The sequence below is a fragment of the Scyliorhinus torazame genome, chromosome 7 (genome assembly GCF_047496885.1).
Source record: "Scyliorhinus torazame isolate Kashiwa2021f chromosome 7, sScyTor2.1, whole genome shotgun sequence".
In the NCBI taxonomy this organism is placed as follows: domain Eukaryota; kingdom Metazoa; phylum Chordata; class Chondrichthyes; order Carcharhiniformes; family Scyliorhinidae; genus Scyliorhinus; species Scyliorhinus torazame.
Genome location: NC_092713.1, coordinates 195,463,443 through 195,480,598, shown reverse-complemented (window position 1 = coordinate 195,480,598; position 17,156 = coordinate 195,463,443). Strand labels below are relative to the sequence as shown.

The following is a 17,156-nucleotide window of genomic DNA, read 5'->3' as shown; positions in this document are numbered from 1 at the left end:
AAAGCAATTATTCAACATGTCTGCAATTTCCTTTATTTCATTTCAATATTACTGACATCTGCATGCGTGACCTTCTACCGGGGGCTGTACACCTCCGAGCCCCCCTGAGGTGGACTCGGGGAAGAAGCAGTTCCTCGACGTACTGGACATGCCGGTTGTGGGGGAAGAGAAGAGACGAGGCCTGGAAGCACCATTAGAAATAGGGGAAGTCACGGAGAGCATCAACTCCGTGCTGGCGGGGAAGGCGCTGGGGCCAGACAGATTCCCAGTGGACTTCTACAAAAAATTTGTGCCAGCACTGGCCCACACCTGCGGGAGATGTTCGCAGACTTGCTAGTAATGTGCACCCTGCCACCCACACTGGCACAAGTCTCAATATCGCTGATACCCAAAAGGACAAAGACCCGACTGAGTGCGGGCCTACAAATCCATTTGATACTCAAACTAGGTGCAATGATCATGGCAAAGCGGCTGGAGAGTTGCGTGCCAGGTATGGTGATCTCTATGTGTGCATGTACACAAAGGATAATGTGCACCGGACCAACAGGGGTATAAAAGGCAGTCACATTGGATCTCTCTCTCTCTCTTGGGTGCACTGTGATCAAAGCAACAGCAGACTAGTTTAGATGGCCAGTGGAGTTACGTATAGTTACCATAGTTAGATCTTGTTAACCTTATCACTAGTATCAAAGTTAAAGTAAAGAGCACATGTAAATATTGTTGTAGTTACTCAATAAACTTTTTGTTACCACTGGAAGAGTTTGAATCTTCTTCATCGGGATTCAGAATACCTCATCACTAACCAAGGTTTGAATGGCACATGTTACCTACCACACAGGTAACAAAACACCAGGTAGTCGCGGAGGACAAAGACGGGCTTTGTCAAGGGCAGGCAACTAACATCGAACATCGGGCACCTTCTGAGTGTCAAAATGACCCCATCTGGGGACAGAACACCAGAGTGATCATCTCCTTGGACGCAGAAAAGGCTTTCGACAAAGTTGAGCGGAAGTACCTCATAAGGTACTGGAACGGTTTGGGTTCGGACCAGGGTTCACCTCCTGGGTGAAACTACTGCACAGCGCTCCCATGGCAAGAGTACAGGCGCACACCACCAGTTCTAAATATTTCCAGCTGCACAGAGGCATGAGACAGGGATGCCAGCTATCCCTGCTGCTGTTTGCTCTGGTAATCGAGCCACTGGCGGTCACCCTCAGAACAGCGAAGGGGTGGAGAGGTATCTAAAGGGGAGACAGAGAGCGTAGAGTCTAACTCTACGCGGATGATCTGCTTCTCTACATCTCAAACCCCCAGACCAGCATGGAAGGGATAACAAAACTGCTCAAGGATTTTTGAATCTTCTCGGGTTACAAGCTTAACCTGAACAAGAGCGAGATCTTCCCAGTGAACCCGCAGTGGGGAGGGACAGAGTTGGGGGACTGCCGTTCAACCAAGCCCAGACCAAATTCCGCTACTTGTGGATCTAAATAGCCCACAACTGGACGCAGACACGAGGAGAATGTGCAAACTTCACACAGACAGTGAAGTGGGGACGGGATCGAACAACGGATCTCAGTGCCGTAGGCAGCAGTGCTAAGCATTGCACCACCGTGCCGCCTGTATCTTTTTAAAAGAAATTCAGAGTACCCAATTATTTTTTCTAATTAAAGGCCAATTTATTGTGGCAAATCCACCTACCGTGCACATCTTTGGGGTGTGGGGGTGAGACCCATGCAGACATGAGGAGACTGTGCAAACTCCACACGGACAGTGATCCGGGGCCGGGATCCCCAAGGCCTTTTTTCAACACAGTCGACAAACTAATCATGGCATTTATGTGGGGAGGGGGAAGAAACCAAGGATCCAAAAGATGGACCTACAAAACTTACAGTTCTACCACTGCATGGCCACTGCGGAGAGAGTGAGGGGATGGGTGAAGGAACTGGGAGCAGAATGGGTGAAGATGGAGGAGAGTTCCTGCATAGGGGCGTCCTTCCGAGCCCTAGCCACAGCCACTCTCCCATCCCTCCCGCCAAACACTTGAGGAGCCCACTGATAGTAGCCATGCTCCAGACGTGGCAACAATTCGGCCTAACACAAATGCCCACCATGGCCCCCATCTGCAACAACCACAGGTTTACTCCTGCAATAATGGGCGCCACCTTCAAAAGATGGAGACAAGACAAGGGGACACTGACGGTTAGGGATATGTACAAGGACAATAGAGTAACGACCCTGGGGGACCTCATGGAGAGGTTCCAATTACCAAGAGGAAATGACCTGAGATACATTCAGGTCATAAACGTCCTCTGTAAGGTAATAATGACATACTCCCAAATACCAGGGCACTCGTTAATGGAAGAACTGGGGTCACGGGCGAGCGGGGGAAGGGAAACTGTGCAGACTTGTCTGGGCGACTGCTGGAGGAGGTACGCTCCCCCGTGGATGAGGCAAGGAAAAAATGGAAGGAGGAACTAGGCATAGAGGTATGGGGTGGACTCTGGATTGAAGTACTGCACAGGGCGAACTCCACCTCCACATGCGCAGGGCTGGGCCTAACGCAGCTAAAGGTGGTGCAATAAGCGCACTTAACTAGATCCTGAATGAGTGGGTTCTTTCCGGAGGGGGAGAATAAATGCAAAAGGTGCCAACGTGGCCCTGCCAATCACATTCACATGTTCTGGCTCTGCCCCAGACTTATCGGGTACTGGACAAAATATTTTGAGGTGATGTCCAGGGTTGTGGGAGTGACAGTGGAGCCGTGCCTAAAAGTGGCGGTTTCAGATCAGCTAGAACTCTTTATGGGGTGGGGGACCGTGCTTTAGCCTTTTCCTTCCTGATTGCCCGCCGGAGAACCTGCTCGGTTGGCGATTACCAACACCACCCAAAGTTGAGACTGGCTGTCCGACCTGGCGGAATTTCTCAGGCTGGAGAAAATAAAATTTGCCATCCAGGGGTCAGAAGAGGGCTTCCACAGGGTGTGAAAGCCATTCACCAACTTGTTCCAAGATCTGTTCATAGGGGGGTGGGGGTAAGACACAAACAAGCCACGGGAAAAAGAGGAAGAGGGGAAAGGAGTTGAATGGAGGGGGGGGGGGGGAGGCAAAGGCATGCAAAGAAAACAAGAGGGACAAGGGACAAGATGCGTGGGGAATGATCTGAGGGCAAACTGAAGCCCAAACTAAATTGTAAATAGACACTTGTAAATATGGGCTCTGGCCATACTGGGGATTGTAACAGATGTACGCCATCTAAAGGGGGCCCATGGCCACAGTGGGAGGGAAGACAATTACCTGTAAATATATGTGCTGATTTCTGCCTGAATTTTTTATTTTCCTTTATTGCATGGTTTTGTAATATGTAATTTATGAGTCATGAAATATAAGATGAGATAACCCATAAAAACATTTAAAAAAAATATTCATGTCTGTTTGTAAAAGGTGATATTTCATTTCTTCTTCCAATATAATGGTAAAATGTATTTGTGTTAATTTTGATATTCTTTTCAAATTTCCTCTCATATTCCTTTTTGCAGCTCTCACTATCACTTTTATGGTTTTAATTCTTTATATCGTTTCCATTTCCCAAGATCTACACTATTCTTTGCATCTCTCTATGCTCTTTCCTTTAGTTTTATGCTATCTATCATCTCTTTTGTCAACGATAGCTGTTTTATTTGTGAAATAGAACTCTTGCTCCAGTGAGAAATATAATAATCTTGTGTTAAGGTTTTTGAACACCCCTTACCATTCATCTGTTGTTTTACCTGGTAACTGTTTTGACGAGGGACCTTTTTCAGTCTTTGTCTCATCTCTTTAAAGTTAGCTGCACCAAATCTCAAATCTTAGCAACTGTGTTAAGTTTCCCCTTTCCAAAGCAGGATTAGATTTCATCATATTACAATCACTTTTTGCTAAACTTTCCCTTGCTATTAAATTATTAACTAGGTGTCGCCATCTTTGTAAGGTTTGGGGTAAGGTTTGGATCCTCGTCCCAGAAAACTACCTTGTATGGGTATTTAAGAAATTCTCTATTGTATCTTTCCAACTCAAGCTACTCTGCTTTCTAATTCACATGAATATTAAAGCTTCCCATTACAACAACTTTGCTATAAACCACTCTAATCTCTGAATTAATACATTCTGCCATTACATTTGCTGCTATCAGTAGGCCTGTAGATAACTTCCATTAGCATTAAATTCTCTCTTATTCCTTCACACTAACCATAAAGTCCCTGTTGATTGCTTCCAATACCTCTATTCTCTCTTACTGATGCTGTAATGGCATCTTTAATCTCCAAAGCGCCTCCTCTTCCTGTTTCTCTATCGCCTCTAAAGACCTTACAGCCTGGAATACTTAACTTCATATCAGGAAGCAAAGTCATTTTCATGGTGTTTTATTGCACTGTTTTAAGTGATTTTTAAAAAATCCTCACTAAGAGCTGGTCTGCATTTTCTGTCTATTAATGCATTTTGATGGCATTAGAATGACTCACATTAAAAATTGAAAAGCTTTTCCAGTTGCAGATTCTTAAAAGTGAAGTGCCTGATGTGCATGAATAATGGTTAGATGGCTTGAAACATTAATTTTCACACTTAGATAAAGAAGATATAGTCAGAGCGTGCTGCTTTCCTTGGATCCCGATTCCTTATCTGAGGGGCGGGATTCTTCGGCCTCCTGACCGCATGTTTCCTGGCAGTGGGAGGCGGCACGCGATTCGCGGGCGGCGGGATTCTCTGCTCCTGCCGTTGTCAATGGGAATTCCTATTGAAATGACCCCACGCTGCCAGGAAACTTATGTGGGCTTATGTGGGGGGCGGGGGGGGGGGGGGGGGGGGGGGGGCTGCTGGCGGGACCAGAGAATTCCACTGCCAGCGAAGTGCTGCAGAATTCCAGCCCTAATGTTTACCTTCTATGTTCATGAGGTAGACCGGATATTTAGGTCAAAAATGAACATTGGCGAAACGGTCACAATTTCAACCCTAAGTTCCCTACACTGTCATATGAAAGCCCACCCTCTCCAATGGGTAATGACTAGATCCAGCAGGCTTTTAAACTAACATGCCAGATGAAAAATGCTGGGGAGCATGTTTCCTTCAGTGGTAACGTAGTCCCTTTATTCTAGATGAGTACTATTCTCTCTTTCTCTCAGTGCAGTGGATGAATCAGATATTGTGCAAGAAATACACAAACCTCTTTGTCACCATGACTGGAATCAGACCTGCAACAGCTTCTGTCATTTCTGTCACTGTGCAAAACTTCACCGTATGTTCCTTCAACTTCCATTTTTTTCTACCCGTCTCCCCTCAAATGCATTCCAAGTAGATCTCATCAATGAGACCCCCTTGAATTCTGATCCCTTAACCCTATTCCCACCAACCTGCTCATTGTCCAACTTTCCTCCCTGGCCCAAGTGTTGGCTGGTATTGTTTACAGTTCAATCTCCTCAAATACCATCACCCGCTCTTTCAAATTTACTGAGATCACCCCTCTCCTCAAAAAACAATCCTTGACCTGTCTTTGCAAACTAACCAGCCCCTCCAATTCCAACTTCACTTTCCTCTCCCAAGTCCTTGAACACGTTGTTGCCTCCCAAATCTGCGTGCATCTTTCCCAGAATTCCATGTTTGAATCACTCCAATCAGGTATCTCCCATCCTCACCACAGTGGTAAAATAGCTGTTACCAAAGTCATAAGTGACATTTATCATGAGTGTGACTCTGGTAAATAATTCCTCCTCCTCTTTCTCAACCTCTTTCAAGTCTTTGAATCCATCGTCCAGCTGGGTGGGACAAAACAAAGCCTGGTTCCATTCATATATATCTAATCCTAGCAATGGCTTTTCTTCCCATTCCTACACTATTACCTCTGGAATCTCCCAGGGTCTAACCTTGGCCCCATTTATTTCTCACCTGGATGTTGCCCTCAGATATATCTGGCGGAATTCTCTGTTTCAGACATTTTAATAAGGCAGGGTCCACATGTGTGCTGACAACAGCCAGCTCTACCTTATAACATACTCTTTTGACTGTCCCTAAGTTGTCGAAGTGCTTCAAGCACTGGATGAGCAGACATTTCCTCACTAAGTATTTGGCAGACTGTAGCCACTGGTTTTGGCCTTTGCCACATAATCCCTACTCTGATTAGGCTTTGATTCCATTCCTCTCCCAACTGTCTAAGACTAAACCATACCGTTCACAAAGTTGTTGTCTTTTTGAATTGAAGACATGCTTCTGAAACCACATTGCTGATCACTGGACCAAGACCACCTTCGGACCATTATCTGACTCCACCCCTGCTTCAGAACATCTGCTGCTAATCTTTCTTCTGTGCCTTTTCGACCTCTAAACTTGGCTATTCTACCACTCTTGGCCACGTCCCGCATTCTACCCTCCATAAACTTGAGGTCGGCCAAAACTCAGCAGCCCATGTCTTAACTCACACCAAGCCCCGTTCACCAATCACCCCACACTTGCCACCTTAAATTGGCTCCCAGTTGCGCAAAGCCAGAGTTTGAAAATTCCCATTCTCATTTTCAAATTCACCCCTGGCCTCGGCCTACCCCATCTCTGCAACCTCCTGCAGCCTTACCATCCTGCAAAATCTCTGCACTCCTCCAATTCTAGCTTCTTGTACATCCCCAATTTTAGTCACTTCACCGTTGGAAACCATGCCTTCAGCTGCCTGGATGCTGAACTTTGAAATTCGCTGCTTACACCCGCTGGTCTCCTCTCTCTGTTCTTTGCAGATGTTCCTTAAAATCTTTTTGAACAAACGTTTAGTCATCTGTTCTAACATTTCCTGTTGTTTTTTGTAAAAATTAATTTATGGGATGTGGGCATCGCTGGCGAGGAGACCATTTATTGCCCATCCCTAGTTGCCCTTCAGAAGGTGGTGGTGAGCTGTCTTCTTGAACCCCGTCAGTTCCCATGCTGTAGGTACATCCACAGTTCAGTTAGGGAGGGAGTTCCAGGAGTTTGACCCAGCGACAGTGAAGGAACCCATCCATTGACTCTATCTACACCTCCCGCTGCCTTGGGAAAGCGGGCAGCATGATCAAAGACCCTCCCACCCAGCTTACTCACTCTTCCAACTTCTTCCATCGGGCAGGAGATACAAAAGTCTCAGATACAAAAGAACAGGTCAGAACAGATTCAAAAACAGATTCCTCCCTGCTGTTACCAGACTCCTAACCGACCCTGTTATGGACTGACCTGATTAATTGTACATTCCTGTATGGTCTACCCGATGAAAGGGTAGCAATCAAGCCGGCTACTTTGTCCTGGATGGTGTTGAGCTTCTTGAGTGTTGTTGGAGCTGCACTCACCCAAGCAATTGGAGAGTATTCCATCACACTCCTGACTTGCACTTTGTAGATTGCGGACAGGTTTTGGAGAGTCAGGAGATGAGTTACTCGTCACAGGATTCCTAGCATTTAGCTCATTGAATCAAATTTTGTTTGATAAACACGCCTGAGAAGCACCTTGGAATATTAAAGGCACTATATAAATGAAAGTCTCTATTGCACTCTATGAAATGTCTTTACCATTTTAATCATCTTGATCAGATCGCCCCTCAATCTCTCAACTTCTAGAGATTATAAAGCAAGTTTAAGCAAGCTGCCAGCATAATTTAACCTCACTCCCTCTGTGGCTAAAGATTCAGAGACCAAAGACTCACCCTGAGGAACAGCGGAAAGCCACGACCATAATAGCCGACAGCAAAATAATCCGGAGTCGGCCGCAGGATTTTCATGATGTTCTCATAGAACGTGGCTTGTTGTTTCTGCAAATAGGCAAACAAGGATGCTAGTTAGTTCCAAACCCGTCATCGTAAACAAAACAAAAAAAGTACCACAGAATTGCAATCAACTTTCTCAAACATGATCAACAATTGTAAAAAGCAAATTATTGTGGATCTTGGAAGCTGAAAGAAAAGACAGAAAATGCAGGACAATCTCAGCAGTTGTCACAGCACTCTTTGGAGGGAGATCGGAGCTGGCGTTTCGAGGCTGGATGACTCTTTGTCAAAGCTTTGACAAAGAGTCATCCAGACTCAAAAGGCTAGCTCCATTCTCTCTCCACATTATTAGAATAGTTTCGGATGATGTAATGTTAGGATGCTTTAAGATGGTGCGCTAGTCATAGCATTCCAGCATTCTTTATCACTTCAGTATGCATTATTATGCATTAATATGAAAGAAAGAGCCTGCAGAGTTTTGTCTCTGTTCCAAGACAACACATACCAGCAAGAGATAAGCCATGTAGTTACTGTACAAACAAAAAAAGCTCGTAGCACAGAGACAAAAGTAGAATAGATTATAAGATGGGTAAACACCTAACAATGCAGGATAAGTGTTTTTCTAAGCTATGAGCAGATGTAGCTTAAGGTAGCACAATAGTATAAGGATAAAACGTATTTCTTCTGTTCACCAGATTAACATCTCATGGGCAGACAGATGCCCACAACCACACTGGCGGTCTCGCGAGCAAGCACTTTCATGTCCAGAACACCAGGTTGTATTATTTGTATGTCATCTTGTGATTTAATATAACACTGTGGAACAGTTATATAAAGTTTAATACTGTTATAAATCAATGTAATAAACCATGTCATGAGAGAAACTAGTCGTGTGTAGAATCATAAACGGAGTTATTGTGACCGAACGAACAAACCTTTGCTGCAATGATAATCATTAAAAAATCTGCCATCGTTACAATATTCAACAGGAAAATCTGCAAGCCCTGGAGTTTCCTCCATGCCCCTGAAATCACGATTTTGCCAATGTCAACTTACACCCAAGGACCACCTCAATTTCATCAGAACATGCTCAAACTCAGAATGTGCATGATTAGCATCAGTCAGCTGGTCTTATTTCTTCTTCATTTATTCTCGCGATGTGGGCGTCACTGGCAATGCCTGCATTAATCGCCCTTGAGAAGCTGCTGGATCATCTAATTTGTTCTGAACCGCGATAGCCCCTGGGGTTAATATATTTTCACAATCCCATTGGGTAGCAGGTTCCAAGATTTTCACCCAGCGATGATGTGTATGTCCAGGTCGGGATGGTGTGCGCAACTTGGAGGGGATCTTGAAGCTGAAGGTGCTCTCATATACATGCAGCCATTAATTCCTAGTGGAATTCATGGCTGTGGGAGCAGACAGGGGGCGAGATTCTCCACTCCCGCGCCGGTTGGGAGAATCGCCTGGGCCGCCAAAATTTCCCGGGACGCCGGTCTGACGCCCTCCCGCGATTCTCCCAAGCGGCGGGAACGGCCCGGTCGAGTTCTGCGGGCCGCAGGCCGGAGACGCCCAAAATGGCGATTCTCCGGCACCCCCGCTATTCTCAGGCCCGGATGGGCCGAGCGGCCAGGCGAAAACGGCGGGTTCCCCCCGGCGCCGTCCACACCTGGTCGCTGCTGTCGGGAACAGTGCGTGAACGCTGGGGGGGGGGGGGCGGCCTGCGGGGGGGCGAGGGGGGATCCTGCACCGGGGGGTACCTCAAATGTGGGGTGGCCCGCGATCGGTACCCACCGATCATCGAGCCGTCCTCTCTGAAGTAGCACCTCCTTCCTTCCGCGGCCCCGCAAGATCCGTCCGCCATCTTCTTGCGGGGCAGACTTAGAGAGGACGGCAACCACACATGCGCGGGTGACGTCAGTTATGTGGCGCCGGCCGCGTCATCTATGCGGCGCCGCCTTTACGCGGGCGACAAGGCCTGGCGCGTGTAGCTGACGCGGCCCCGATCCTAGCCCATTGTCGGGGCCTGAATCGGTCGGGATCGGGGCCGTTTCGCGCCGTTGTGAACCTCGACGGCGTTCACGACGGCGTAGGCACTTCGGAGCGGGAGTGGAGAATCCCGCCCAGGGTTCCTGTAGAAGCCTAGCAAATTGTTACACTGCAGTTTCGTTTGATTCCCTCAAGAAATGACCAAGAACTAAAGCATCAGCCAGCGTTTAAGGAACTAGGTAGGGTTAGCAAAGAAGGTGCGAAAATATATGCTTCCCAATGTATAACTGGTGCCTGGCTTTAGCACTCTGCAAGCAATCTCAGGTTAAGCCAAAACCCCTGGGGAAAGGCTTCCATCGGTATTTGTTCTTTGGGTTAATGAACCAAACATCAAACCTTGGATCTTTTAAAGATGTTTTCGGAATGGACCACTTGACCATTAGCCCTTTGGAACACCAAGGCACTTACCAAGTTCTGGCTGAGCAGCTCGTAGTCAAAGATTTCCTTTTCAAATTGATCTGCTAGCTCTTTGCAGAGGTTCAGGGCTTCCTCCCACATCTAGAAGAGAAGCAGCACCCATCAGTAAGCAGCCACTGTACTGTGCCATCTGGAAGTTTGGTCACTTAGATGGGGTGGGAGAGGTGGAGGTTGTGGGTTGTAAGAATGGTGAGATTGTGTGCTCAGACAATCCCGTCACTTCGGGATTACATGGAAACTAACATCCCCCTATCAAAGCCCCCCACCCCCGCTTTCTGATAAAGAATGGTCATCAGGAGTGGTATTTAATCCTGAATAACCTCAGCTGGTATGGGATTTAAACCCTGCTGTTGGCCTTGTTCTGCATCACAACCAGCTGTCTAGCCAACTGAGCTAAACCGACTTCTGATTCATAAAGGCCCTGCCTTCTCAACCTTGCCCCTCACCTGAGGTGTGGTGATCCTCAGGTTAAATCACCACCAGTCAATTCTCCCCCTCATAGGAGAAAGCGGCCTATGGCCATCTGGGTCTATGGCGATTTTACTTACTATTTTACCCTGGACCTCATGACACATTTGACCCAGCTTTAAGAAGTCTGGTTGCTGTTTTATCCTGAAATGTCCTCAACAATAAGTGGAGGGGTGGGGGTTTGGAGATCCAGGCCACGCTTAGGAGGGATGTGAAGCCAGGAAGTTGAGGCTGTGATCAGGTGGAGTGTTGGAAAGCGTCGAGAGTTCAGGGAGATGAGTGAGGGGGGCGAGTTCCTCCCATATCTCACAAGGAAACCTTTTGCCCCAATCTCTCAAACTCCGCTCCTCAAGCCATCCCACTCTCTGCATCAGTTTCTAAAACCTGACCACATAACCTAGGTTAACGCTACAGTCCAGTGTTAAGGGATCATTACACTGACAGACGCACAATCTTTCAGATAAGATGTTAAAACAAGGTGCTGCCAGTTCTCTAGGGTGGACATAAAAGGTTCAATGGCATATTCAATGACCAGGGGAGTTCTACCGTGTATCCTGGCCAATATTTATCACTCAACTAATATGAAAAACAGATTGCCTGACCATTATCTTATTACAGTTTGTGAGATCTTGCTGTGTGCAATTTAGCTGCCGTATTTACTATATTATAACAATAATTACACTTGAAAAATATTTAATTGACTGTACAGTTTATTGGAAGGTTGTTAAATTGTGAATGGTACTATTCAAATACAGGTTCTTTACTTATTTCAATAAAACCCTGATTTATACATTGTAATGTATGATATTTGGCTTGTTATTTGTCTATCCAATACAGTATATGGTATTTCTTGTTTTCTTTCAGTGGGTTTATCACCTACAAGAAAGGGTTTATTGCTTAGCTGAACGTGTTTGATTATCACATGCTTCATATTCAAGGTCATGCTTACTGGGGACAGAATTGCTTTGTACTTAGCACAAAGAAGAAATATCTGGTGAGAGCACTAATTGGGACACCCCTCCTGGTTGGCACATGTTGGGTCCAAAATTATATCATCCCTGCTGGAAGTTCAATCTTATCCATTTGGCACTTACCTTTCCCTTGTCAAAGTAATGAATAATGGTTTTGTACAGGTTTTCTTTCAGCTGCCGCTGTGTTTGGGAATCATGAAAGTCTATTGGCATAACGTGCGAGGTACATTGCTCATCCGACCACTAAAGTAAATAAATAAAACCGTGTCAGTCCACACATGTATAATGATTCCATAGCCTGCAAAAGATTTATTTTCAGGGCAACATTCCTTTTATCTCTCGCTTTTGTTTCAACGTTCTTGAATTCCCCACAGCTGCATCAAGATGTGCGAGAGAGACCCAAGAATACTCCATCCATTTTCCTCCCCCCAGCTCCTCGTTCCGCAGTTTATGGTTCTGCACTACACCTCCCCATTGCTGTCACATTTAATGATTACAGTGAACCAGTACTCTAGACGATTGGAGCAATTGGCAGTGATACCCTCTTTCCCCTCACAGATGGCTTATTGGGAAGCATTCGCTAAAGTCATAGACATAGTGTACCCAATCATTTTTTCCCAATTAAGGGGTAATTTAGCATGGCCAATCCACCTACCCCGCACATCTTTGGGTTGTGGGGGTGAGACCTGATGCGACCATCAATTCACTCGAGACAAGAGTAGAAATAAACTGTGGCTTTAATCAACTAGCACAGTGCCTGTCTGCGACTGATCTAACACTGAGAGCCGCCTACAGGTCGACTGCTCTTTATACCTCCCTTCAAGGGGAGGAGCCATGGGTGGAGCCCACATAGGCCCCAACATGTTACCTCATGGATAATGCCATACAATGGCCCATAGATGGAGCCCACAAGGGCAACAGCATAGCACAGATACAAATACAAGGGCAACAGCATAGCACAGATACAATGGTGGATTATTAATATAATACATTCACCACAAGACCCATGCAGACACGGGGAGAATGAGCAGAGGCTGTTTAGCACAGGGCTAAATCGCTGGCTTTGAAAGCAGACCATGGCAGGCCAGCAGCATGGTTCAATTCCCGTAACAGCCTCCTCGAACAGGCGCCAGAATGTGGTGACTAGGGGCTTTTCACAGTAACTTCATTTGAAGCTTACTTGTGACAATAAGTGATTTTCATTTTTTCAGAATGTGCAAACTCCACATGGACAGTGACCCAGGGCTGGGATCGAACCCGGGTCTTCTGCCCGTGAGCAGCATGAATGTCCCTTTTAAAAGCCCAATTCATGAAGCATCCACAGCATTTTAAGGAAGTGAATTCTACATTCCTGTCACCCTTTGTGTGAAAAGGACCTTTCTGAAAGTATGACGAAATGGACTTAACTGAATTTTATGAAAGTCCCAAGGGGCTAGCTACTAAACAAGTTTGGATTAAACCGTGACAGCACTGGCAAAAAGGTCACTGTTGAAAGATCAATTCTAAACCGATATTGGGAAAGTCTCCACAGAAAGAATGACCAAGACATATGAAGGAGTAACAGTGCATGAGCAAATCCTGCTGATAAATTGCAAGAGTAACTTGGAGGTGATGATGTTTATTTATCTGTCCTCCTAATTTAATCATTTTTAGCCCTGGTATTATTCCGATAAATCCATACTGCACCTATTCCCACATCCCTCCTGAGGTGCGGTGTCCAGAACACAATGCAGTTACTTCACATATGTTCTAATCAGAGCTCTGTACATTGTCACATGTCCTCCACCTCAATTTATGCCACACTCTTTGACGTAAAAGCCAATATCCCAATAGACGTTTTAATCATCTTTTAACTTGTATCTTTTGTAATTTCTTTTACTTGGACCCCTAAATCTCCATGTTCATCTGCAGCTTCCAGCTTCTTACCATCGAGAAAATACGTTGGTCTTACTTGGATGCAAAGTGGTTGACCTCACACTTTCACCACATCAAACTCCACTTGCCACAGGTTTTGTATGACAATTCATCAAAGGGTGCATTTGGATGGGAATAGTTAAAACACTGGCTCCTTTCCCGCCTCTACACTCAGCACTGTGTGGTTTTACATTAAACGAAAAGCTCCTAACCTTCAGCAACTTAGCATGCAGGAGGAGTGTGTAGGCAGCTTCAGTATAGTTTTCACAGTCCAGGTGCAGATCTCGAAGCTTATACAGATATCTGCAGAGCACAAACAAAACAGTGAGAAACAGTGAAGATTACTGTTATTGCCCTATAATTACTGAGCTGTAATTAACTCGAGAAAAAATTATTAAATTATATGATTTTGGCCAGTTGTGGTGATGGGTATTGTCAAAATAACATCTATTAGTGCACACAATAGTTCCCAAGGGATGATGTTTGGTAACAAGGCTTTGTAGAGCAGGCTGCTAAAGACTGGAAATTACTGCCAGTGATGTTATTGTGTGAAGGCATGACATGCTCATATCAAGGCCCCCTTCCTCTCCATTTATTTTAAATGGGTTATTGCCTCCATTAAAATGACAGAGAGGGGAATTTAATCTGATTGCACTCAGTGTTTCTCTGATAACATCAGTCAGTGCAATTTTCAGTAATGTATTTGCTTACTCTGGCACCCCGTTGTGCTCTGTGACACCTTGTAGCATATATTTCTGCAAGTTTCTTTCAGCTAATATCTCCTCTGCTCCTAGATTCCTATCTCCTTATCAATGTACATCTCTCCTTTATTTCCCCGCTCCAATCTCATCCTTTCCTTCAGTTTTCCTTTCACTGTCCCTACTTACCATTAGCCCCCCCCCCCCCACCTTTTTTTTAGCTTCTTTAATTTCTTAGTTGGAAGATAGTGGACAGAAAGTAGGGGTTCAAAGGGGTTGAGGGGATATGACAACTCTGGTGTTCAACAAAGGTCAAATGCAAAATGCTGTAGAATCAGAAATGCTCAGCAGGTTGCTAGTCCGCATCAGTAGAGACAGAAACAAGAGTTTACATTTCAGATCAGTGACCTTTCATCAGAATTCCTGACATTCTGACAAAAGACCATTGACCTGAAACGTTAACTCGGTGTCACTCTCTACAAATGCTGCCTGGCCAGGTGGGCATTTCCAGCATTTCCCGTTTCACCATGAATATCAATGACATGGATAAAGGAACAGAAACTGGTGTATCCAAGTTTGCAAATAACGCTGTTAGATGACAAGTATTTCTTCTCACCTTCTTCTTCACAATCAGTAAGAATAAACAACAACACCTCCTCCACAATAGTCCTCAATACCGGGGCCACATAAGGCTGCGTACTTAGCCCCACACTATATTCCCTGTACACACACGACTGCGTGGCAAAATGTAGTTCTAACTCCATCTACAGGTTTGCGGACGACACGACCATAGTGGGTCGGATCTCGAATAACGATGAGTCAGAATACAGGAGGGAGATAGAGAACCTAGTGGAGTGGTGCAGCGACAACAATCCATCCCTCTATTCCAGCAAAACTAAAGAACATTGACTACAGGAAGCAAAGTACTGTACACACCCCTGTCTGCATCAACGGGGCTGAGGTGGAGATGGTTAACAGCTTCAAATTACTAGGGGTGCACATCACCAAAAATCTGTCTTGTTCCATCCACGTCGACACTACCACCAAGAAAGCAAAACAGCGCCTATACTTCCTCAGGAAACTAAGGAAATTCAGCATGTCCACACTGACTCTTACCAACTTTTACAGGTGCACCATAGAAAGCATCCCATCTGGCTGCATCACAGCCTGGTATGGCAACTGCTCGGCCCAAGACCCCAAGAAACTTCAGAGAGTCGTGAACACAGCCAAGTCCATCACATGAACTTGCCTCCCATCCATTGACTCTATCTACATCTCTCGTTGCCTGGGGAAAGTGGGCAGAATAATCAAAGACCCCGCCCACCTGGCTTACTCACTCTGCCAACTTCTTCCATTGGGCAGGAGTTACAGAAGTCTGAGAACACGCACGAACAGACTCAAAAACAGCTTCTTCCCCGCGGTTACTAGACTCCTAAATGACCCTCTTATGGACTGACCTGATTAATACTACACTCCAGTATGCTTCACCCGGTGCCGATGTCTATGTATTTACATTGTGTACCTTGTGTTGCCCTATTATGTATTTTCTTTTTATTTGTACTGAATTATCTGTTTGAGCTGCTCGCAGAAAAATACTTTTCACTGCACCTCGGTACACATGACAATAAACAAATCCAGTCCTATCCATTGAGCTCCGCTCTCTATATTCCCTTTCTGAATTCCTCTTCTCTTTTATGCCCTTAAACCTCCCGTCTTTCCATTCCCTCTCACCTTCTCTTTTATAATCTCACAAATTTATGTCCTCTTATCTTGACCCCCACTCCCTTTTATGTACCTCTCTTGGCTCCCCCTCAATCACATCAATTCTCCAAGCTTCAAATAATTTACTCCAGACCAAGTGTCCATCTTCTAGTTCCTTTCACCTTTTATGGTCTCTTCCTTACCTTGCTCCTTCCCGTAACTCCACTTACCCACTTTTCTATATTGCTTGATGTCCTGAGCCACAAAAATCCATCAAACTCAGTCCTGAAAGCACCAATTACTCTTGCATTTGTTGGAGGAGAAGAAGACAATTACACTTGTCCACTATCCTTTGTATGAGGAGTTGCTGCCTGATTTCACCCCTAGGTAGCTTGACCATTTAAGTTTGTGCACCCTTATATTGGATTCCCCACCAGAGGAAATAGCCTCGCTGTATCTACACCGCCAATCAGGTCATCCCTCAACCATGTAAACCCGAGGGATTTCAAGTCAACCTGTCTTCAGAAACAAACTCCTGAAACCATGGTAAAATTCTCAGAAAACTGAATTAGCCTCTCCCAAGGCCGATATGTCATCCTTGAGGTTGTGCGCCCAAAATAAAAAGAAAGAGGAAACAAAATAAGCTTCAAAAATTGGGAATAGGACATTTTGGATCCACAGCTCAGTCAGAAACTGTAACAAGAAAGAAAAGATTGGCTCCTTGTTTGAGAAACTAGGAGATCAATGTATATCCAGCATTTTCTGATTATTAGTCAAACATTGTCTTTTCTACTTTACTTCCAATAACGTTTCATCAGTTTTGTGAAGAATTGGGAATTTCAAACAATCATTAATTTATGCATTATTGAACTCCTTCCAGGGAAATCTCCCTGCAAATTTGATATTCTCTGGAACACCATCACTATTTTCTATCCCGTATCCGGCGGGTCGGGGGGTCCTGGCGGGACGGAGTGGCGTGAACCACTCTGGCATCGGGCCGCCCCAAAGGTGCGGAATCCTTCGCACCTTCAGGGGTTAGGCCCGTCCCGGAGTGATTGGCGTCCCGCCGGCCGGCGGGATAGGGGCCTGGCGCCACGCCAACCGGCAACGAAGGGCCTCCGCCGGCTGGTGTGAGTCGGCACATGCGCGGGAGCGCCAGCGCGTGCTGGCATCATCCCCGCGCATGCGCACAAGGAAT

The 17,156-nt window shown here is 45.7% G+C and overlaps 1 protein-coding gene across 1 annotated transcript in view; it reads right to left on the bottom strand.

Annotated features, from left to right (window-relative positions):
- Window positions 1-17,156, bottom strand: part of LOC140426764 (dedicator of cytokinesis protein 2-like) — a 1,003,703-nt gene that overhangs the window by 131,941 nt on the left and 854,606 nt on the right. The window contains exons 37-40 of the mRNA XM_072511919.1: window positions 13,772-13,862; window positions 11,769-11,888; window positions 10,198-10,287; window positions 7,681-7,785 (exon numbers count right to left, since the gene is read on the bottom strand). Of these exons, the coding sequence (XP_072368020.1) occupies window positions 7,681-7,785; window positions 10,198-10,287; window positions 11,769-11,888; window positions 13,772-13,862 (406 nt within the window). The remainder of the gene's footprint in view (window positions 1-7,680; window positions 7,786-10,197; window positions 10,288-11,768; window positions 11,889-13,771; window positions 13,863-17,156) is intronic.